Below are 22,730 nucleotides of genomic sequence, written 5' to 3'. Positions count from 1 at the left end.
CCGCGCGGAATACACATAAAGTGTGTAGAAAAGCTTGAAACGTGTTTCACCTTTTTGGCTCAAATATTACACTTATGGTATAGCTCACATGTTTGTAAGATACTACTAATAGTAATACTATGGATAGTCTACCTAATCAACCTGACGGTAATGTATACAATTTAACAAAATTCTCTTGTTTGTGCATTAACCTGCCGATTCTCGGTTCATTATTTTTCGTCTGCTTCTTCGGGCTTTCCTAATTTATGTTGATTGGATAACTCGACCGCTTATGAATCAACTCGGTCCCAAGTCAACTCGGTCCCAAGTCAACTCGGTCCCAAGTCAACTCGGTCCCTATTTTATTATTGTTGTTAACCAAACATTAAACTTACTTGAACTTACTTGAATCCACCGACGCCATCACACAACTGGGGAGGAGACGGTGGTTCTGGTTACTGGGGCAGACAGCTTAGATAAGCTTATGTAGAGCCCCCCGACGTTCTTTAGGAATTTATCCACATGTCCCTTGAAAATGTTCACACTTGAAGCTTCAATTGCTTTTCGAGGGAGAATGTTCCAGTAGTTGACCACTCTCTGGGTAAACCAGAACTTCCTGAGGTTGAGGTTGGATCTTGATTTGTACAGTTTAAGTTGGTGACCCCTGTGCTGCACGGTTGACAAATCAAAGAAATGTTCAGGGTTCAAGCCCTCAAGGCCCCTAAGAATCTTAAAGGTCTCGATAAGATCTCCTCGCAGCCTCCTGCACTCCAGGGTGGTCAATTTCACTTCCCTGAGTCTGTGAACGTAGTCTAGGTGAGATAGACCTCCAATCATTCGCAATGCTCTCTTTTGCACTCTTTCTATTAGGTCAATGTCCCTTTGAAGATGAGGCCTCCACGCCTGAACATAATTTCCTCATGTTTTAGTTCTCAGTCAGAAATCGTACTGTTTTATATTAAAATGATTTAAAACCGCTTTTAAAAACCATCTCTAGTGAATCGACCCCTTATCTCCCAGTATATAGCATAGTTTACAGGTATTTTGTCTTCATTGGTTTAAATGTGCTTTATTTTGCTTGGTACCTCTTTTATTAACCGTGTCGCAATGTTGCACATGTCCGTCTGATGTCTACTACAGTTTATGTCAACTCCGTTTGTTTGTCTGTTTTTGTTTCATTGTTTTGTTTTGTTTTGTCTTTTGTATTTTGTTTTGCTTGTTCTTTATTGTTTACTTAAGTCTATTTTTTTTTGTGTTTAAGGCATTCCGTTTATAAGCTTCGGCTTCCTGGGTAATGCCTCCACGTATTAGTTTTATTGTATCCATTGTTTTGTTTTCTGATTAAGTGAGTACTTAAATAAATGTTCGTTGAATTGAATTGAATTGAATTATTAATATTTATTGTATATTTTTATGTGTTTTTTAGTTAAGAAAATTTGTTGATAAAATAAACACGTTAGACTTAGAGGATTCAATTGTTTTAATGCTTGTCAATTAATGCACACTCATCTCGTTTCATGTACAAAATCAAAGGACATTTATTAGTAATATTAATTTTGGTTTTACCAATACACCGATCTTGTGCGGTAGCACTGTAGTGTATACTCTGTACTTTCCCGAGTCCTGTGAAAAAATATCACAGGCATGTTACTCGTTACTTGGGTGGGATTCGAACCCACGACCCTTGCAATTCTAGAGCAGTGTCTTACCAACTAGACTATCGAGGTTGCCCGGTAGCTAGAGGCAGTTCGAATCCTATGTTTTGGCAGCGGGTGCCGCAACAAGAGATGTTAAATTTGCATCGGGGATAAAGAATATTAATTTTGGTTTTACCCATATACACCGATGTGTGTAGCACTGTATACTCAGTACTTTCCCTAGTCCTGTGAAAAAAATATCACAGGCAACCTCGGTAGTCTAGGTGACGGACCGAGGTGACTTGGGACTGAGTTGACTAGGGACCGAGTTGACTGGGACCGAGTTGACTTGGGACCGAGTTGACTGGGACCGAGTTGACTTGGGACCGAGTTGACCAATACCCACTCGACCTACCGCATGACCCTCCATTCATTTCTACAACAAAGCGGCTAAAACGTGAATAAGTGGGTAAATAACAGTTTGTGTAGCTCAACTCTTCAAGTTCAAGAAATATTTACCAAAACTCACTGGGAAGCATAATTCCTGCAGCCTCTTCAAAACCGTTCACTTCCAAATAAATGTTGTTAATGATAGGCTAGGACTAGAATCCAACTTTGACCAAAACTGTCCAAACACAAACTTTTAACTTAAAAGTTTATAAAAGCTTCATAGTCTTTTTATTTATCTCCAGTTGGTCCAGTTCAAACCGTAGTGTGTCTGATGAATCAGTTTTGAACATCACACATATTTAACATGTACTGTAACTCATCCTGCAGATCCTGAGCTGAAGAACATTATTGACAAGTTGGCCAACTTTGTCGCTCGCAATGGACCGGAATTTGAGAAGATGACCAAACACAAGCAGATGAACAACCCTAAATTCAATTTTCTGTATGGCGGCGAATATTTCAACTACTACCAGTGCAAAGTAGCGACTGAGCAACAATGTAAGTGATGATGTTTCGTCATACCATGTTTATGTCTGTCCCTAGGTTCGGGCACAAAAGCATTTTATGCTTCACCCATACCTAAATGTTGTCCTTTTGCATTTTTTGATATTTAATTCCTTTTTTTTTTTTTTTTAATGCTTCATTTCAAAAAAATCAGAGAAAAGGAAATTAAAAACCTTCTGATGACACCTGACGCAATATTTACCATTCTGTTTTCTTACATAATAGTTATCCGACAGCGTAAAGAGAAACTGGCCCATCAACAGGCTATAATTCAAGACGTCATAACCCAACAGTCCATCCAGTCAGCGCCATGGCAGCAGCAGCAGCAAGGACCTCCCCAGCACCCTCCTCCATCGATGGCCCCGCCTCCACAGATGCAGCAACCTCCTCAGTCCATTCCAACAATCAGTAGTTCTCCTTGGCAGCAGCAGCACCATGCTCCCCCGCCGCAGCAGGCACAGCCCCAGATGCCGCCGCAGCAGCAGATACCTCATCATGGCGTGTCGTTAGAGCAGCAGCAACAGCAGCTCCAAATCCAGCAGCAGCAACTGCAGCATCAGCTCAACGCCGAGAAGGAGAAACAGGCACTGCTGTTAAAAGAACAGAGGGATAAACAGGACAGGCTGCAGAAGGAACAGCTGGTACAGAGGGAGCGAGAGCACATGCAGGAACAGATCAAGGAGAGTGAGGAGAATCTACGTAAACAGCATGACTCTTTTGTCGCCCAACAACAAGTAAGATGTTTGATTTTCAATCAAATCTGCACAGCCCCTGAGGGCGTGTTGGGTTATTTAAATCTCTGTTGCTGACACATAGGCCGTGTCCGAAACGGCGACTTCGGCTACAGCTACGGCTAGATCGCGCGCGTCTGCCTATTCTTCAACACTGACAGACGCGCTGATCTAGACGTAGCTGTAGCCGAAGACGTCGTTTCGGACACGGCCTTACCTAGCCTTGTTTAGGCAGTGTTCATCCATTTTCTTCTGCGTTGTATCCTGTCCTATCCATGTTGTACCCAGGTTCAATGTAGGACATGTATGTGATATTGTCTCTCCACCGTTTTTCTCCTCCCTGTTCTTGGTTGCCAATCTGGAATTCTTCTGGCATGTCTGTTGTCATTTACATGTGCTACGTGTCCAGCCCATCTCCAGTCCATGTGCTGACTTCCCATTAACAAGTGAATCCAATTCAAATATCTCCTTGATTTTAAATTCTAAGAAGGTCTAGATCATACTTATCTTTAGAACCTTATTTCTAATTGTTATTTATAGTTTATAAATAGAGACAAAGACACATTTCTGTTGTAGTATCATCGGGTCATGTTCTCTAACTCTCAGGAATCACATGTAATACAAGTATACCGCAACACGAGATTCAATTTCCCACAAATGCCCAAGACGAGTCAACAAAGGATACGACCAAACAAACACAGAACGCGAATGGAGGTACTCCACGAAACACGGAAAACTGACAAATGATTCCATCCTGATACGATAGTTCATCCCGTACGCTGTAATATGCATGAGCGATCGTAGGAAGTTGTCGTTTGTCTTCGGGCCAACCGCTGAGGATATAGCGTTTGACAGTTTGTAGACTTTCATCCTCAGTAGTTGCTGCTTCGATCAGTGCATGGGTTTTGTGTGTGATTCGTACTGTATCAATCATGTGCACACTCTCTACTTCTTCCTCAACAGCTTAGCGATTACTGGTTTTCAGATATGCACGCGATAACGTATCTGCCAGATACATTTCAGGACCTGGTTTGTACTGAATATTTACATCATATCTCTGCATCCTGAGTAGGAGTCGTTGTAAGCATTTTGGTGCATTTGCAAGCGGCTTCCTTGATATGGAGACTAGTGGTTTGTGATCAGTCCATAAAACCATTTGTCGGCCATAAGTATATTCATGGTTGCGCTCAAGACCGAAGATCTGTGCGAGTAATTCTTTCTCAATCTGTGAGTATCGCGTTTCAGCTGGCGTTAGAGCTCTACTAGCATATGTGATTGGGTGTCCATTTTGCAGTAAGACAAATCCCAGTCCTTTTTCACTCGCATCACCCTGACCCTCTGTCGCTACTTTGGGATCAAAGTATGTAAGAATCGGAGCTGTTGTCAGACGTTACTTGATTGTGTGGAATGCTTGTGATTGTTCCTCTGTCCAACACCATTCAGTATCTTTATGTGTTAGTCGTCTGAGTGGTTCGCTGATGTCAGACAGACCTGGTAGGAATTTGGCTAGATATTTAACCATGCCCACAAATCTCTGTATTTCTTCAACATTTGCTGGTGTTCCCATGTTCAGAATTGCTTCCACTTTGTTTGGATCCGGTTTGAGTCCTTTGTTTGTGAGGCGGTGGCCAATATATGTGATTTCGTCACACTTGTATTCAAACTTGGCCTTGTTCAGTTTGATGTTCATTTTTTCACAGCGATTGAGGAATTGTGTCATATTCTCATCATGATCACTTTCTGCTTCCTTGTAAGTTTCACCTTGGCCTGTGATCAAAATATCATCTGCGATAGTGTGAATACCTGGCAACCCTTCGAGGCACTGATCCAATTTCATTTGGAAAAGTTCTGGAGAAGGTGAGAGTCCGAAAGGTAATCGACACCATCTATAACTGCCCCATGGTGTTTGGCATGTCGTAAGATGAGATGACTCCTCATCAAGTTCACACTGGAGAAATCCTTCTTTGCAGTCTGCCTTACTGAAAATCTTAACCTTTGCTAGCTTGGGCAGGACATCATCAATGACTGGCAGTGGATATTGTTCGCAATTGAGTGCTTGATTCAGATGTTGTGGGTCGATACAGACACGCAGTTTACCACTCGGTTTTATAACATTTACCAAACTGGAAACCCAGTCTGTTGGTCCTTCAACTTTCTTTATGACCTCCAGATGTTCCAGTCTTTCAAGTTCTTCCTTTAGCTTAGGTTTAATTGCGATGGGAACACGTCGTGGAGGCATTACCACAGGTTGTGAGTCCGGTTCTATTTGTAGACGCACTTTTCCTGGCAAGTGACCTAATCCAGTGAAAACACAAGCGTAATCTCTGAAAATCTCCTCCTTCGTTTTGCATGTGTGAGTCGATAAAGTTCGTTCATTGTTCCGCGCGTGATCATGAAGTGTATATATGTGACTTGAGTATCACTCTTAACTGTACAGTTCTCACTTAAAGTTACAGCTATATTCTCATGTTCAACTTCAATCAACTTCATTTGTTGAGCAGTACTTTGATCCTAACAATGGCATTTGCTTATACCCTTTAATTACAACAAAGGGTACCAGAGATGTGGAAACTCGTTCTAAAGTTCCGTTTTCAGAGTTCAAATTCCAGAATTTCCTTCGCGAAATTGCACTTGGAATCCTTGTAGATCAGGCGAAGTACCTCTACTTCTGACACCATGTTATTTATAATTAATAAATAGAGACAAAGACACATTTCTGTTGTAGTATCATAGGGTCATGTTCTCTAACTCTCAGGAATCACATGTAATACAAGATGGCTGCCCGCATGGCAACTGCCTATAGTTACCAACACAAGAGGGCTGTATAACATATAACGTAACACTAATAAAGCCTACAGTACTCACAATCTGTGATCTTCTTCTACTTGCTATCAATTTGTGCTTGTCCAACATTATGGAACAATCTACTTCTTCACATCCGCCAGGCATCATCTCATGATTCCTTCAAAGCCATGTTAAAAAAACATTTGCTTTTATGCTAAGTTACTATAGTTTGTGTTAATTTGTAATGCTATTGTACAGCGCTTTGAAACTTTTGTAAAAGGCGTTTTATAAACATTAATATTATTATTATTTTCTTGTTTCCACCTGACAGGAGCAGATTGAGCTGGGACTAATAACAGCCAGGGAGGAGAAGGTTCAGATGATTGCCAAAGACCTTGATGTTGACATTAGTGAGCTTGAAACAAGACTACAGGCCATCATTGAGTCATGCACAAAGGACGCAATAGCGGTAAGACATTTGGTTTCAAATCCAATCACTGTGCAGACTATTCTGTTGTGTTGTCAATGCTTATCCGCTTTATAGCAGAAAAGACTTGTGAGACCAAGAAAGACCCAGTCGCCCCAATGCAGAAATGACTTAGAAAGACCCAGTCGCCTCAGAGCAGAAATGACTTAGAAAGACCCAGTCGCCCCAATGCAGAAATGACTTAGAAAGACCCAGTCGCCTCAGAGCAGAAATGACTTAGAAAGACCCGGTCGGCTCAGAGCAGAAATGACTTAGAAAGACCCAGTCGCCTCAGAGCAGAAATGACTTAGAAAGACCCAGTCGCCTCAGAACAGAAATGACTTAGAAAGACCCGGTCGGCTCAGAGCAGAAATGACTTAGAAAGACCCAGTCGCCTCAGAGCAGAAATGACTTAGAAAGACCCAGTCGGCTCAGAGTAGAAATGACTTAGAAAGACCCAGTCGCGTCAGAGCAGAAATGACTTAGAAAGACCCAGTCGCCTCAGAGCAGAAATGACTTACAAAAGACCCAGTCGCCTCAGAGCAGAAATGACTTAGAAAGACCCAGTCGGCTCAGAGCAGAAATGACTTAGAAAGACCCAGTCGCGTCAGAGCAGAAATGACTTAGAAAGACCCAGTCGCCTCAGAGCAGAAATGACTAAGAAAGACCCAGTCGCCTCAGAGCAGAAATGACTTAGAAAGACCCAGTCGGCTCAGAGCAGAAACGACTTAGAAATACCCAGTCGGCTCAGAGCAGAAATGACTTAGAAAGACCCAGTCGGCTCAGAGCAGAAACGACTTAGAACGACCCAGTCGCCTCAGAACAGAAACGACTTATTCCTAATTGTGGTGTAGGCATCCTAGGTCCTTTCTGCTGTAGGCTATTAGTTTTTTTAAAAAGTTTTTACTCTGAGCAGATGACTGCTTGTTGGCAAAAGTATGGGCGGCCTTGACTGCCAAAATATTGATTTGAATACCAATGAAACTAGATATAAACACTTGCCTAATGAGCCATGTTGGTACAGGACAGACTGTTTTTTTGTTTATCTCACAATTCAAATTTGACAAAGGATTAATGTTGTCTTTTCATGCATCTTCAGAATGGGAAACAGTGGATATTCTCTACGGCCAAGACAGACGAGCACTGTCAGCTGATAACCCTTTACATCCTTCATAAGATCATTCCCAAGGACACGCCCTTTGAGACCAAGCTGCATCTTATCTACCTCATCAACGACGTCAACCATCACTGGTAAGCCTGTGAAATTTACTACTTGACTAGTCGTGCCTTAAATAGTCTGGCACATTTTAATTAGGCGAGTTGCCAATCATGTATGGTTGCAAAGAAAAAAGTGTTCGCCTTTTGAAAAGAAAATAATCAATTTTTAATAGTTTTATTGTACCCATCTTCTTTATAAAGGTTTAAAACAATCAACTGTTCCAAAAACCAAAGGTTTACTTTCCCTTTAAAACAAAAATGTAATCAAGTCGACTGAGTGAGAGTAAATATTTTATCAACAGTGTGAGGAGAGGATCCGAAGAACTTCAGACAGCTTTAGGGAACATCGTAGCGCCTACCTTCTGCTCAACTTATCTGAGTGCTGACGACGGAGAAAAACAAAAACTCAACAAGGTATTATTTTTGTCCCTCTATGAATACTTTTAAATAAACATTGTAACTCAATCTATCGACCAGATCAAATATTGTCCAGCACAGTTTATCTCCACGAAAATTGCCTTTACATTAAACAGTTCATATGCATTAATAACAAACCTGTGAATGTTTAGGCTAAACAGGCTGTCATCATTCAAATAAAATATTGAAAGAAATCAACACCCTTATTTCATAGAGCTGTATGATTTGAGATGCCTAAGATATATTAGGTAATCAAAAGGCATTGTTTTGCAAAGGAATTGTAAACTTGATTGTTTCTGAAGTGTAGTTTTAATGTCAATCTGCAGGTACTTCACCTGTGGGAGTCCAACAACTATTTTGAGGCCAGCGTGATGAAAGAACTCAAGACCCCCAAAGAGTCACTGGCAGCCTTCCAAGTAAGTAGTTTCCACGTCTGTCCCTCGAACATCCTAGAGCTCGAAAATAAGACAAGCGAGTAAACCTATGACCGCACAAGTCCAGTGGTCTTGTGTTATTTTAACAAACACCTCACTGCAATTTAAATTCAAACTGATCAATATAAATATCGTTCAATTCCGTTGAGTGCCAAAACAAATGAGATAAATCTTCTTGTAGTGCCTGTTCTACGAACAAATGTGAAATTTTGTAGATACTAATGTATATTTGGTGTGCGGTAACACCATGTGTAGGTTTGTTCTTAGAGAACTGTCTTTCTTTATTCTACTACCGCGGAGTAGCTTTATCAGATGTTCGCGAGACTTCTCAGTTCTGGAAAGAACTGTCCTGCTTTTTAAGTGCTACCCGGGCAGAAGGTTTAGAAATAGGCTGGGACTACTACATTAGCTTATAGGATCGTGATTAGTTGTACTATCACGGAGTCAGTTCTTAAATTGGTCTCAACGTTTCAACTAGCTTGCTCTAGTCTTCGTCAGGATCTGGGTCTAGTTCTGGGTCTGGGTCTTGGTTGTGATCCATTACAGATTTTGAGCTACAAGCCCCCCAGTCTTTTGGATTTGTTCCCCAAATCTCAGCCCTGCATCTCAATCTCAAAGTATGCCCTTTACTGATCCTCTATTTTTCTAGGTATTTAGAAGTACACATCGGTTTTTTTTTTTTGGGGGGGGGTCTGCCGAGAAGGGTTTTAATTGATTCTGTAAATGAAATTGAATATTCTGACAGGTGTGTCAATCTGGGTCTGCCTCTTTTAATCAACAGGGTTCATTTCCTTTCAATTACGTTTGTTATTAAATGTTTATATAACAAATTTGACACGGACACTCTAATTCCCATTAATTGTAGACATATCGAATCTGTTAAATTTGTCCATCATCGGGCTCGTTCCAATGCTGCCCATCATTCTCTTTTTCACAGATTCCCTAGATTATGGGACGAACTACCGGCCTGCATTAAAGATACAATTATCCATAGTTTATCCTCCTTCACAAATTCCCTCAGGAATCATTTATTAGTCCCTGGCGAGGAGGTCCCCTTGACCAAAACAGTTTAACTTTCTAGTTGCCTTGCCCATTCAAATACCTTGCTGCTGTTTTTTATTTCTCAAATTTATAGTGCCTTTTGCACAATTAACTCGAATCTCTCTTTTAACGATTTTGTATTTTTAATGCCCATTAGTGCATTTATAGTTTTAACTGCTTGTATAGTTCTATATTTTTTTCTACTGTATGCCATGTTTTAATAATGTCCATCTGTAATGTCCCTTTTTTGCTCTTCATAAATTGTGGCATCAGGAGATTAACTCGATAGTAATTTAGTTTACTTTTTTAAAATCCTTCAGGGGTGCTGCTTTTTTTGTTATTGTATTGTATGTTCTTGTTTTTGTTTTCTTACTGCTCTTATTGTCTGTGCTTGAATTTTTGCCTGTGAAATTAATAAATGAAAATGAAAAAAAAAAATGAAATCTGTTGTCAAGACATCAACCCCTGATTCTTATTTTTTGACAGGCAAAGCAACTGGAGGAGTTTGCAGAAGTTGTAAACAACGTGACAGAGAACATCCAGGAGCAGATGTCGAGTCTTCAGAAGCAGCACCAGGAGTTTGTGGATCATGTCACATCTATGCTTCGTCTCTTGGATGCGCAACAGGAGAAGTTAAAGGCAGAGGAGGATGACAGTGATTCCAAAGACGCACAGGTTGGTATGGGTATAGTGTCTTGGTCAGGTTGCTTTCGGAAGAAGGGGACACCCTGTAATATGTGGCTTAACAATGAAATAGCTACATTTATTTTCTTTAAATTTATGTATAAATTATAATATTATAATCGTTTGTTCCCCACCCAGAAGTCAGAAGATGTAGACTCTCTGAGCAGTTCTCAGCAGCTTCCTGATGTAGGCAAAGCCCTACCCTCTATACCCGGTGGGGTGAATATGCCCCCTACGATGGCCAGCATGCCAATTATGGGTAAGTAAATCTCCATCCAGAACTCACTTTAAAGGCACTGGACACTATTGGTAATTACTTAAAGAATCGTTAGCATAAAAACTTACTTGGTAATGAGTAATGGAGAGCTGTTGATAGAATAAAACATTGTGAGAAACTGCTCCCTCTGAAGTAACATTTTATTTTTTTAGAAAGAGGTAATTTCTCACTTAAATATTAAAGACTTCAGGCCTGAAGCCTTTTGTTTAGGCTTCTGAAAGCCCACAAATTTGTGCAACAAGGGTGTTTTTTCTTTCATTGTTGTCTTGCAACTTCGATGACCAATTTTCACAAGCACATGGTGGGATACACTAAGTGGGAAAACTTGTCTTTGACAATTACCAAAGGTGCCCAGTGACCTTAAAAAGGTAGATACAAAACATGGGTGGTTTAGTTTTACCCATATACACCAATGTGTTTAAGCCCTGTATACTCGGTACTTTCCTGAGTTGTGTGAAAAAAATCACAGACATTTTACACGGGTGGGATTAGAACCCATGATCTTTGCAATTCTAGAGCAGATGTCTTACCAACTAGACCACCAGGATTGCCTGCCAACCGCAACGATTGGTCGGGGGGTACTGGACAAAACAACCGCAACGATTGGTGGGGGTACTGGACAAAACAACCGCAACGATTGGTGGGGGTACTGGACGAAACAACCGCAACGATTGGTGGGGGGTACTGGACGTAACAACCGCAACGATTGGTGGGGGGTACTGGACGAAACAACCGCAACGATTGGACCGGGGGTACTGGACAAAACAACCGCAACGATTGGTCGGGGGGTACTGGACAAAACAACCGCAACGATTGGTGGGGGGTACTGGACAAAACAACCGCAACGATTGGTGGGGGTACTGGACAAAACAACCGCAACGATTGGTGGGGGGTATTGGACAAAACAACCGCAACGATTGGTGGGGGTACTGGACGAAACAACCGCAACGATTGGTGGGGGTACTGGACAAAACAACCGCAACGATTGGTGGGGGGTACTGGACAAAACAACCGCAACGATTGGTGGGGGTACTGGACGAAACAACCGCAACGATTGGTGGGGGGTACTGGACAAAACAACCGCAACGATTGGTGGGGGTACTGGACAAAACAACCGCAACGATTGGTGGGGGTACTGGACAAAACAACCGCAACGATTGGTGGGGGTACTGGACGAAACAACCGCAACGATTGGTGGGGGGTACTGGACAAAACAACCGCAACGATTGGTGGGGGTACTGGACGAAACAACCGCAACGATTGGTGGGGGGTACTGGACGAAACAACCGCAACGATTGAACCGGGGGTACTGGACAAAACAACCGCAACGATTGGTCGGGGGTACTGGACGAAACAACCGCAACGATTGGACTGGGGGTACTGGACAAAACAACCGCAACGATTGGTGGGGGGTACTGGACGAAACAACCGCAACGATTGGACCGGGGGTACTGGACGAAACAACCGCAACGATTGGTCTGGGGGGGGGGGGTACTGGACGAACCAACCGCAACGATTGGTCGGGGGTACTGGACGAAACGTTGTGTTGTCAACCACCGGTTCTTCTTAGAATCAACACTGCTCTAAAGTGATTTACACATGGTGCTACTGCAAACCTCACCTGATTAATAAGACATAAGACAGAGAATGAGTTTGTAATCAAAGAATGTTGGTTCCATTGTTGTTGTCTCAGGAGGACCTGGAATGCCTATAATGAAGCCACCAGTGGGTGCAGCAGTACCTCCAGGACCTGGTATGCCTCCTGGTGCTGGACTTCCACAAGGTGAGTTTTTATACCAATTGAAAATAGTGCAGATTGTGCTCTTGGGAAGTTGGGAAGTTATTGCATGCTGCTCTACCAGCCGGGCTCCTAGTAAATTTTATCCATGCCAACATCTGTATGGACTGTGATGGGGGTAACCCTGTTTTAGCCGCAGGAGTAGGTGGCGACGTGCCCCTTGTGACTGTTGATTTGGGTCAATAGACCAAACCAGTTAAGTGTAGTCCTCACCTTGTTGGCCAACGGGCCTTATGAGTTGGGCGATATCTCATTCAAAAAATTTTAATTTTGTTTTTAACATTTGAAGCTCATTCATTCTGCTTCAAGGTTACCCTTCAAAACACTATTTCGGAAGTTGTGTGATTGCAAAAGATTGAGGAATTTAGGCCTCAATAACAATTGTTTTGGCCAGGTACATGTATACCAATCTTGTCTAAAATCCAAACATGGTGGTGTTGTGTGACCGTAGATTTAAGTACAGTGGAGGAATGGGACACATTTGAAGGGGCACCAAGGCCAAGACCAGGGCAACAGAGGTCGTGGCCTCCTTGTAATTCCATGCCTATCATCAATTTAAGTAATGCATCATTAAAGGCAGTGGACACTATTGGTAATTGCTCAAAATAATTATTAGCATAGAACCTTACTTTGTAATGAGCAATGGAGAGCTGTTGATAGTATAAAACCTTGTGAGAAACGGCTCTCTCTGAAGTAACGTAGTTTTCGAGAAAGAAGTTATTTTCCACGAATTTGATTTTGAGACCTCAGAATTAGATTTTAGGGTCTCGAAATCAAGCATCCGTGTGACAAGGTTTTTTTTTTCATTCATTTTTATCTCGCAACTTCGATGACCAATTGTGCCCAAATTTTCACAGGTTTGTTATTTAATGCATTTGTTGAGATACACCAAGTGAGAACACTGGTCTTTAACAATTACCAATAGTGTCCAGTGTCTTTAAGTGTTAAATTGAGAAAAGTTTTACCTCCTCTTATTTTTACACTAAGTTTTGTTTAATTTTTTAACCAACAGTTCCGCTTGACACCATCGCCAACATGTTCCCAAACTTCGACCCTTCTATCCCCCCTCCTGGATTTGTGGGGATACATAGACCACCATTCCAGCCAGGTATTATACCAAATATTTCACAAAGACACCCTAATATTGTATAATATTTTTCTTTTTAGGTTTAGCAGAAAATTCTGCTTTGCAAATTTCTTTGCTAAGCAAGAAATGAGCAGGGGCCTGGGCCCAATGTTAAGTACAACAAATGCTTAGCACAAAATTTCTCTTACCAGAATAAGGTTACAAGCCAAACTACCATTACACATGTATCATTTGTGGTTGGCATGGTTGGTATCTTGCTCATTTTTGCTTAGCAGAGAGTTTTTAAGTTATATTTTCTGCTTTAGCAGCTCTCTGAAAGTGGGCCCAGGTGTCATATTGCAATAAAAGTTTAATCTAATTTTCCCTGGCTAGAAAGATCGCCTTGTTACTCAGATAAAAATACAAAGTGTAGATAACACCATCCATCCAAATACGAAAATGTTTTAATATTCATGCTCTCTTTTTGTCTTGCAGGTATGCCCCCGACTTTCCCCCCACCTCAGCCCGGTATGCCACCCCTTCACATGTTGCCCCCACCCAACGCCCACGGCGCACTGCCACCCATGCCAGACTTCTCAAAGCCTCCTCCGGGATTCATGGACTTCCCCCCAGACTTCAACCGGCCACCCCCTGATATGGAACTCATGCCTCTAGATCCGAACGACCCCTCGTTGATGCCCATGGTGCCGTACTTTGACCTGCCAGCTGGACTGATGGCTCCACTTGTCAAGGTAAGGCTGTGTTCGAATTGGCAGCTACGGCTACGGCTAGATTGCCACGCCAACATGTGTTGAGGTATAGGATGTCCTTAGCAACACCCTTAGCAACAGCCGTAGCCGACCAGATGCTGTAGACGCCAATTCGTACACAGCCTATGATGTCGAAGCCTGGGCTTAATTTCGTAGACCTGCATATGCAGAAAAAATTACAACAACATTATGCTTAGCAGAATATAGCTACCAGCCAAAGTGCCATATTATGTACAGTCTGTGACTGGTAACCTGCTTATTGTTGCTTAGCATAAAAAAAAATTTAAGCTATATGTTCTGCTATAAGCAGCTCTATCAGGGCGCAATCATAGAGCTGCTTATTTTAGCATATACATCGGATTTACACGACTCTCCTAACAAATATTGCTCTGTGAATTTCCCTTTTTTCCCAAACTTGACAACTAATGTACCTGAAATTTCTACAGGTAAATTATATTAATATAAGCACAAGTAAATTATATTACATACATCTTCATTCACAATGAGTATGGATTCATGTCATGGCCAAAACTTGATCTACAAAAGCCATCAAAACCCTTTAGTACTTGGGAACTCGTTTAATGGTTTCCTTATTATCCTCTCTTAGCTTGAAGACACTGAGTACGAGCCGCTGGATCCTGATATGATCCGCCTGCCCCCTCCCCAGCCCCCAAGCAATCGCCTCCTGGCCGCTGTAGAGGCATTCTACGCCCCACCATCGAGGGAAGCTCCTAGGAACAGGTAAGGACCAAGCGGTCTGGCTGGCTAGTTCAGTGTTGAAAGGCATTCCTGTTTAACATTCAATATTGACCCAATTCACCTGACGTCATCATCAGAATAATCTTGGATGCACCATACTGGTGGGCAATCTCACTGTGTTATTCAGTGAAGTGCGTATTTTAGGCGACGCGGCTATTACACGTAAACCTATTGCCCACCATAATGATCCCTTGACATGCGTGCAAGGGGTCAATAGCAGTGCATAAGCTGACGGAATAGTGACATGTTAAGTGAACTGGTCCCTCTGGCTAGTCACTGAAAAAAAGTTAAAGGCACTGGACATGTTTTGAATATGTCAAAGGCCAGTATTCAAACATGGTGTATCTCAACATGCATAAAATAACAAATTTGTGAAAATTTGGGCTCGATTAGTCATCAAAGTTGCAAGAAAATAATGAAAGAAAAAAAAAAAAACTAGTTGCACAATTGTGTGTGCTTTTAGATGCCTGAATAAAAGGCTTCAGGCCTGAAGTCTTTTTCAGATTCAAATAATTTAGTGAGAAATTACCTCTTTCTCAAAAACTACGTTACTCCAGAGGGAGTCGTTTCTCACAATGTTTTATACTATCAGCAGCTGGTTACTTGTCTTTCTTTCTTCTTCTTACAGTGAAGGATGGGAGCAAAATGGTCTGTTTGAATTCTTCAAGGCAAAGCAAAAGTATTCCAAACTGAAGAAGGACCGACTGGAGAAAGAAGGACTACAGAGGAAGGTTCACATCCCCTCCCCAATTAGACGGGACAGCTCCTCATCGCGATCACCGTCTCCAGTACGAGAGGAAGAATCTGTACGCACCAAGCGCAGATACAGGTAAGGGGTTTGACATTATTGGTTCTCAATCAACGTTTTTTTTTTACACACTGGACACCTTTGGTAATTGTCAAAGACCAGTCTTCTCACTTGCTGTATCTCAACATATGCACAAAATAAAAAACCTGTGAAAACTTGAACTCAATTGGTCGTTGAAGTTGCGAGATAATAATAAAAGAAAAACACCCTTGTCACACGAAGTTGTATGAGCACTTTCAGATGCTCGATTTCGAGACCTCAAAATCTATTTCTGAGTTCTCGAAATCAAATTCGTGGAAAAATTACATTTTTCAAAACAACTTTACTTAGAGGGAACAGTTTCTCACAATGTTTTATACTAACAGCTCCCCATTACTCATTACCAAGTAAGGTTTTATGCTTATAATTATTTTGAGTAATTTAAGTGTCCGCTGCCTTTAAATGAAATTAAAACTCCTGGCCACAATGGAGGTATTCTATCCCGCCATCGAGGGAAGCTCCTAGATACAGGTATATACCTTTTATCATGGTGCGGCCATCTGGATTTTCTCCCAATCAAATCAATGTAACCAAACTGAGGCTGGAAGGAGAATTAGAATCTCTAATGCTAAAAAACAGTGGGTCACTCCATTCATTTTATTTAACACATCAGTTGTACATAAATAAGGGTACTTTCTTGCAGGTTTGTTCACAGCCGGTTTTCTCATTCACTGGAATACTTTGTGAATTTGCTCACATTTAGGTGGATTTCTTATTTGAGTGTGTATATTTCTGTCCTTTTTATCTGTCTTTGTTATCGTTGTTTCTAACTAATAATTGTTTTATCATTGTGCCGATGGAAACTAAATTTCTCTATATTTATGATACAAACAATAACATTCTATAATAGATGTTTAAAAAAGAAATTGCATCGGGGATAAAGAATATTAATTTTGGTTTTTACCCATACACCGATGTGTGTTAGCACTGTATACTCAGTACTTTCCCCGAGTCCTGTGAAAAAATATCACTTCATATTACTTGGGTGGGATTCGAAACCACGACCCTTGCAATTCTAGAGCAGTGTCTTACCAACTAGACTACCGCGATTGCTCGGTAGCTAGAGGCAGCTCGAATCCTATGTTTTGGCAGGGGGTGCATTCTAATTCAAAATTCCAATTCTCAATTCAATTTCAGGACTCAGGACTAGTTTCTACTTTTGCTTGTATGTTATAATTTATGAGAGATTGCCCAACATCAAAAGGCTAGATAGCCACATAACTGATCTGGGCTGTGTACCCAAATCAACTGTCGCCAGGGGCACGTTGCCACCTACTCCTGGGGCTGAAACAGGGTTACCCCCTTCACAGTCCGTAAGGATGTCGGGCATGGGTATCATCCACTAAAAGCCTGGCTGGTAGCACAGAATGCACTACCTTCATAATTTTTTATAAGAGAAAAATAGTTGTCCTGGTTTGTGTTCATTTGTTTGTTTTGGTTTTTATCTTCTTTGATTGTTGTAATTTTTAATTGTATCTTTAGTTGCTCATTTTTAAAGACCATTATATTGCTGTTTCCTTTATTCATTTTAATGTTTGTAGTAGATGTATTTTTTGTGTGTATTTTCTTGTATTTTTATTAATATTTTATTGTGAACAGCGCATTTGAACAAAATTATATTGGAGTTGTGATATATAATTGAATAAGTTATTATTACTATTATTTATTGTCACTTGTATACAAAATAGGAATGAAACAAGAAGCTTTTTTGTTTTGAAAAATGTTCTTTTCACTAAATCATTTTAAATTTTGTTTTCAGGTCTCGTTCAAGATCAGCGTCACCCTCACCTGGGCAATCAAAATCCCCTGCCCGCAGGCGACGATCCCACTCACGGTCACGCTCAAGGTCGCCGCCCTCTTCTTACAGACGAAGAAGCGCCTCTGAGTCTCCGCCCCCAAGGAGGAGGAACAGGTCAAGGTCACGGACACCTCCACCTAGGAGACGTCGAGAGAAAACGCGTAGTCCTTCACCAGATTATGGAGTGTAAGTTCTTACGATTGTTAGTGTGTTCTTTATACGCTAGTTTGGATTTGTAGTGTGGTTTTGATTCTGAAATTTATACATCAAGGGTGAAACAGATTTCTTGTTTGTGTTTTTAATGCAGAAAGTATAAAAAATAAACAATGTTTTTTAGGGAAACCACTGATACTTGTTTATTTGAAGGGGGAAGGTCTTTTTTATTTGTTTGTAGTTAATACTTTATAGATGTTCCCTACACATGCCAAAGTGAATATTTTATCACGCCATCACTCCCTCCCTGACATCTCTCAACACAAACTCAAAACATAGCAAGTTTGATATTCGGCTGATTGTTCTGCGCTTCAAAAAAAAAAAGGCTGGGGACAGTTAATTTCTTTGTTGTTACCCCCTGAATCGTGAAATAACTTGCTGCCTTATGCTATCAGGGAAGCAGCATCTATTGTGACCTTCAAGTCTTTACTCAAAACTTGCCTATGATCTGTTTTAAAGACGCCGTGTCAGATTTTTGGCCCCAAACATTAAAAATTTTTTTTAGTGAATGGTATTTCAAAGAGTGTCACCCGCTCTAACGAAAAAAAAGTTTAACTTTTACTTTCAATGGTCAGGAACCATGACAAAAATTTGAAACGTTTCTTATGAAACACATAAGAATTGGTCACGTGATATATTGTCGGGATCCCGACAAAAACTAATTTTGAGCACTTTATTTCACTGCTACTAATAATTGGCAGACTTTTTCGAGCAATGGCTCGTATGATAGCTTGTAACTTTCTTGAACCCCATCAAAATACCTATTTAATTTTAAATCAAAATTTCTGGGTCAAATCGGCCAAAAATCTGACAGCATCTTTTTAATATATTTTATCGTTTCATTTTTGTCAACATAAACAACATAAACCCCAAATAAAGCAAGTGTTTCACTTGATGAATATTACTTCTGTTTAGATTCAGATAATTGTAACACTTGATTTTCTTTTTCAACAGACAACCATTTTACCAGACCGATGCAAACACAAGGCTAGGGGAAGAAAACAAGGGTGCCCAACTCATGAAGAAAATGGGTAAGTCTAATAGTTCCCTTTTTTTTGAGTTTATACCCAGTGCAGCCATTATATGTAATGTTTACAGAGTTCCAACTTTGGTCACCTTGCTCACTCTTCATTTCAAGGCTATGTTGAGGGGTACCAAGAAATTTCAACTAGTTCGATCGATCGCAAGATATAGGGTGTCGTGGCTAAGCAGATAAGAGCACTGAACTCAAGCTCTGGTGTTTCTGTTCAGCAGCCTGGGTTAAAGTCCCAGTCGTGACACTTATTAAACTATAATTGCTTCTCTCCACCCATGGGTGATTGGGTACCTGTGAGGGCAGAGATGGTTGATTGATGTAGCTTAGTAGCGCATATTTCAGGCATGCAACTCTTCCGCGTTTCCGCGGAATTCTGCGTTTTGTTGGGTTTTTTTACGTGCAAAAAAAAAAAGAAAGTTTTTTAGCCTAATATATGCCTGGCATTAACAGTGTACAACTACAATCATGTAAAATAAGTCTAGTACATGCTAAAAATGCACCTAAGAGCATAATAAACTTAAACATTTTCTAGGGTACCAATGTGGGTATCATGTCCTGTGGCAGTTCGCCTGCCTCGCTCCGCACTTGCGTTGTGCCTTTGAAAATTTTCCTCTTTGTTTTTTCAAGGGGCAGTTGCATGCCTGATATTTGTTGCATAGGTTGTTTACTCCCCAGGGAGCTGTGATGATTAAAGGAATGAATTAAATGGCTCAGTGACCAGGGGTAATAATGTTGGAAGCACTATGAGAAGCCCTTTAAAAAAACAGTTATTATTGTTGTTATTACATATTTCTTGTAAACATCTTCCATCACCCGTTTCATTGCAGGTTGGGGTGGACAGGGTCTTGGTGCCAGAGAGCAGGGTATTGTAGACCCAGTCTCAGGGGGTGAAGTCAGAGAGAAGATGGACATGTACCGAGGGGTCGGCGTCGAGATCAACGACCCCTTTGAAAGTTTCCGAAAAAACAAAAGTAGCAGTTTCATGACAAGAATGAAAATTAGAGGTGAGTTTTTATCCCGCTACCTCTCTCAAATCCTCAGGGCCAGATTTCATAAAGCCTGTACGCACAAAAACTTGCTAAGCACAGAATGGTATTGCTTAGCAGAAACAGGTTACCAGCCCAAATGCTAACCTTTGGGTTCTTACTGTATGAAAATTATTGACGTAATAATCTAAATCCATGGTGAGCGCACCAGCTGGTTTTCTTGCTTGCTTGTGAAATACACTTACGCTTAAGCAAATTTTTCTGCTATAGTTAGCATACAAATTTTCTTACGGTAAAGTAGCCATGTGAAATTGTCTTCTGGTCTTGACAGATTCAATTCAGCAGAGCAAAGCTAACTTGATCAGAGTCAAATAATTTGTACTTATATTTGTGTTTTTTTGTATTTTGTATTCTAGCATTTCTTATTCACGATGCCCTTGTATTTCGTTTTCTGTTTTATAGTGCTTTGATATCTTTGTAGAAGCACCTTATAAATGCATTTTCTGTTGTTATTATTTCACTTGTGCCATTGATGATGCTATTATATTTTGCTGTATTTGCTATTGGTTGTGTTCTCAATTGATCTTTGAATATGCTGTGTGTAATTGTGTCATTATATTGTCGTTTGTATTTGAGATTTGTTAGCACCCTTTGACTTTTTCCCTTGTACCTTTCCCTTGTACCTTTCCCTTGTACCTTTCCCTTGTACCTTTCCCTTGTACCTTTCCCTTGTACCTTTCCCTTGTACCTTTCCCTTGTACCTTTCCCTTGTACCTTTCCCTTGTACCTTTCCCTTGTACCTTTCCCTTGTACGTTTCCCTTGTACCTTTCCCTTGTACCTTTCCCTTGTACCTTTCCCTTGTACCTTTCCCTTGTACCTTTCCCTTGTACCTTTCCCTTGTGCCTTTCCCTTGTGCCTTTTCCTTGTGCCTTTCCCTTGTGCCTTTCCCTTGTGCCTTTCCCTTGTACCTTTCCCTTGTGCCTTTCCCTTGTACCTTTCCCTTGTACCTTTCCCTTGTACCTTTCCCTTGTACCTTTCCCTTGTACCTTTCCCTTGTACCTTTCCCTTGTACCTTTCCCTTGTACCTTTCCCATCTCTCTTGAAAAATATCACTTTATAAATGCATTACTACATTATAGTATTTCATATTTTGCCATGATTCATATTGATGATGCATGATGTTGTTATTGTCTTTTTATTCTCTTTTGAATTTGAATGTCATATTGTAACTGTATTTGCTATTTGTTTACAACTTTTAGAAATGTACTGTATTTCTTGACTTGGCGTTCCCTTCAATTTTCTCTTCCATTCAAAAAACTTCTCAAAACCTTCCTCTTTTCTATTTCTGTTTAACTTCTGTACTATGTTCTAGGGTTCGGTGTGAAGCGCTTTGATCTAGTTAAAGGCCTAGATAAATACCCATTATTATTATTAATTATTTTATATATCAAATAATAAACCACAAGGGAAACTGACTGGGTACATTTTTGAATGATTTTGGGTTGAACAAAGAAAAATTGACTAGAGCAGGATTTGACTGGGTACATTTTTGAATGATTTTGGGTTGAACCAAGAAAAATTGACTAGAGCAGGATTTGAACCAACGACCTCCGGTTTAACGTGCCGGTGCTTAATTATTTTGATATATATACAAGACAACTTTAGTATAGATTTGTTTAACACAAAGATCTTTATCTTCTCCACAGCGGCAAAGTCAGCAAAGTAAAAAAATGAATGTCAAGAAGCGGATTCCACAAGTCAAGAAAATATCAACATAGTCGACATGAACTTCAGTGGTATATATGACCACAGTTACTTCTGAACTACTTTCCTCATAAACCCTTTATAGACTGTTCATTTCTATATAATCATCACTATACACAGACATTGCTTATCTTGGGTTTTGTTTTTGCTCCAATATATTTAGGAATAATGACAGAAAAATGATTAAGGAATAGTAATACATGGTTTTTCTTTGGAAAAGAGATTCTATGTTTGCACAGGAGACAGTGAAAAATGTCAATTCGTTTCAATACCTTTTCTTTCAGGCAAAACTTCCAGCTGTTTTAGGCATTGTGGTACAGGCTGCTGGTCTCTTAAGGGTTAATATTAGAAAGTAACAACTTTTTATTGTACATTCATAAATACCTACGACAGTTTATCCATTCTGATTGGTCGAGAGGGCATCACGAGGTGTTGTTTGAACGGATGATATAACACCAGTAAAAAGTGTTATAACATGGGCGTGACATGCAAGCTTTCACCAGCACTTTTACAGTTTCTTCATTCCTTCGTATTGGTCGAGAGCAACGGCTGAAACAGTTGTTACACATCACGCGATACGCGCGGCGCGCACATCATCTCCTTCGTCTTGGTAAAATTATTTTAAACCACTAGTTGAAAACAGATTCAACACACATTGATTCCCTTATTGAAACAGCGCTGGACTTAAAAATAAACATAAACTCTTCTCGGTGTTCCCATATAAAATATTGACTCGACAGTCACATTGGTACTCAATGCAGTTTACCATAATTTATTCTGATAATTCTGTGGCTTTTTTCAGTACATGGCAATTACTGGCTAGATTATGTACAAATATAATAATCACATGTCCCTGAAATACTGCACAGATTTAATAACGTAATCATTAAATCAATTCTTTTTCATTGATTTAACAAAATCTTCCTCAGATGAAGTACCACTGGGGCGGTCCCACAACAGTGATATTAGTTTAGTGACGATCATTATTTTTTACTTAGCTACTTTTGTTCATGAATTGTACATATTTTATAAATTTACATCAACACTTTTTGTTGGAACATGATTTTCGT

General features: G+C 40.5%; 1 protein-coding gene across 1 annotated transcript; it reads left to right on the top strand.

The window, feature by feature from the left end:
• The first annotated feature begins 8 nt into the window (after nucleotides 1-8).
• Nucleotides 9-21,937, top strand: LOC117297559 (calcium homeostasis endoplasmic reticulum protein-like). The gene is made up of 18 exons (XM_033780656.1): nucleotides 9-147; nucleotides 2,394-2,564; nucleotides 2,796-3,304; nucleotides 6,417-6,554; nucleotides 7,651-7,802; nucleotides 8,072-8,183; nucleotides 8,513-8,602; nucleotides 10,148-10,336; nucleotides 10,484-10,604; nucleotides 12,316-12,405; nucleotides 13,433-13,528; nucleotides 13,982-14,238; nucleotides 14,864-14,997; nucleotides 15,644-15,844; nucleotides 17,622-17,846; nucleotides 18,828-18,904; nucleotides 19,737-19,913; nucleotides 21,603-21,937. The coding sequence occupies exons 1-18, from the start codon at nucleotides 120-122 to the stop codon at nucleotides 21,620-21,622; spliced, it is 2,787 nt and encodes a 928-aa protein (XP_033636547.1). The 5' UTR covers nucleotides 9-119; the 3' UTR covers nucleotides 21,623-21,937.
• The last annotated feature ends 793 nt before the right edge of the window (nucleotides 21,938-22,730 follow it).

The sequence above is a fragment of the Asterias rubens genome, chromosome 12, assembly GCF_902459465.1.
Source record: "Asterias rubens chromosome 12, eAstRub1.3, whole genome shotgun sequence".
NCBI classification, from domain to species: domain Eukaryota; kingdom Metazoa; phylum Echinodermata; class Asteroidea; order Forcipulatida; family Asteriidae; genus Asterias; species Asterias rubens.
This window is presented reverse-complemented; position numbering and strand designations above follow the sequence as displayed.

Coding starts and splice junctions, on each gene's coding strand:
- LOC117297559 (XM_033780656.1), top strand. CDS start 120: ATGGATAGTCTACCTAATCAACCTGACG. Junction 6,555..7,650: donor GCACAAAGGACGCAATAGCG/GTAAGACATTTG, acceptor ATGCATCTTCAG/AATGGGAAACAGTGGATATT. Junction 8,184..8,512: donor AAAAACAAAAACTCAACAAG/GTATTATTTTTG, acceptor GTCAATCTGCAG/GTACTTCACCTGTGGGAGTC.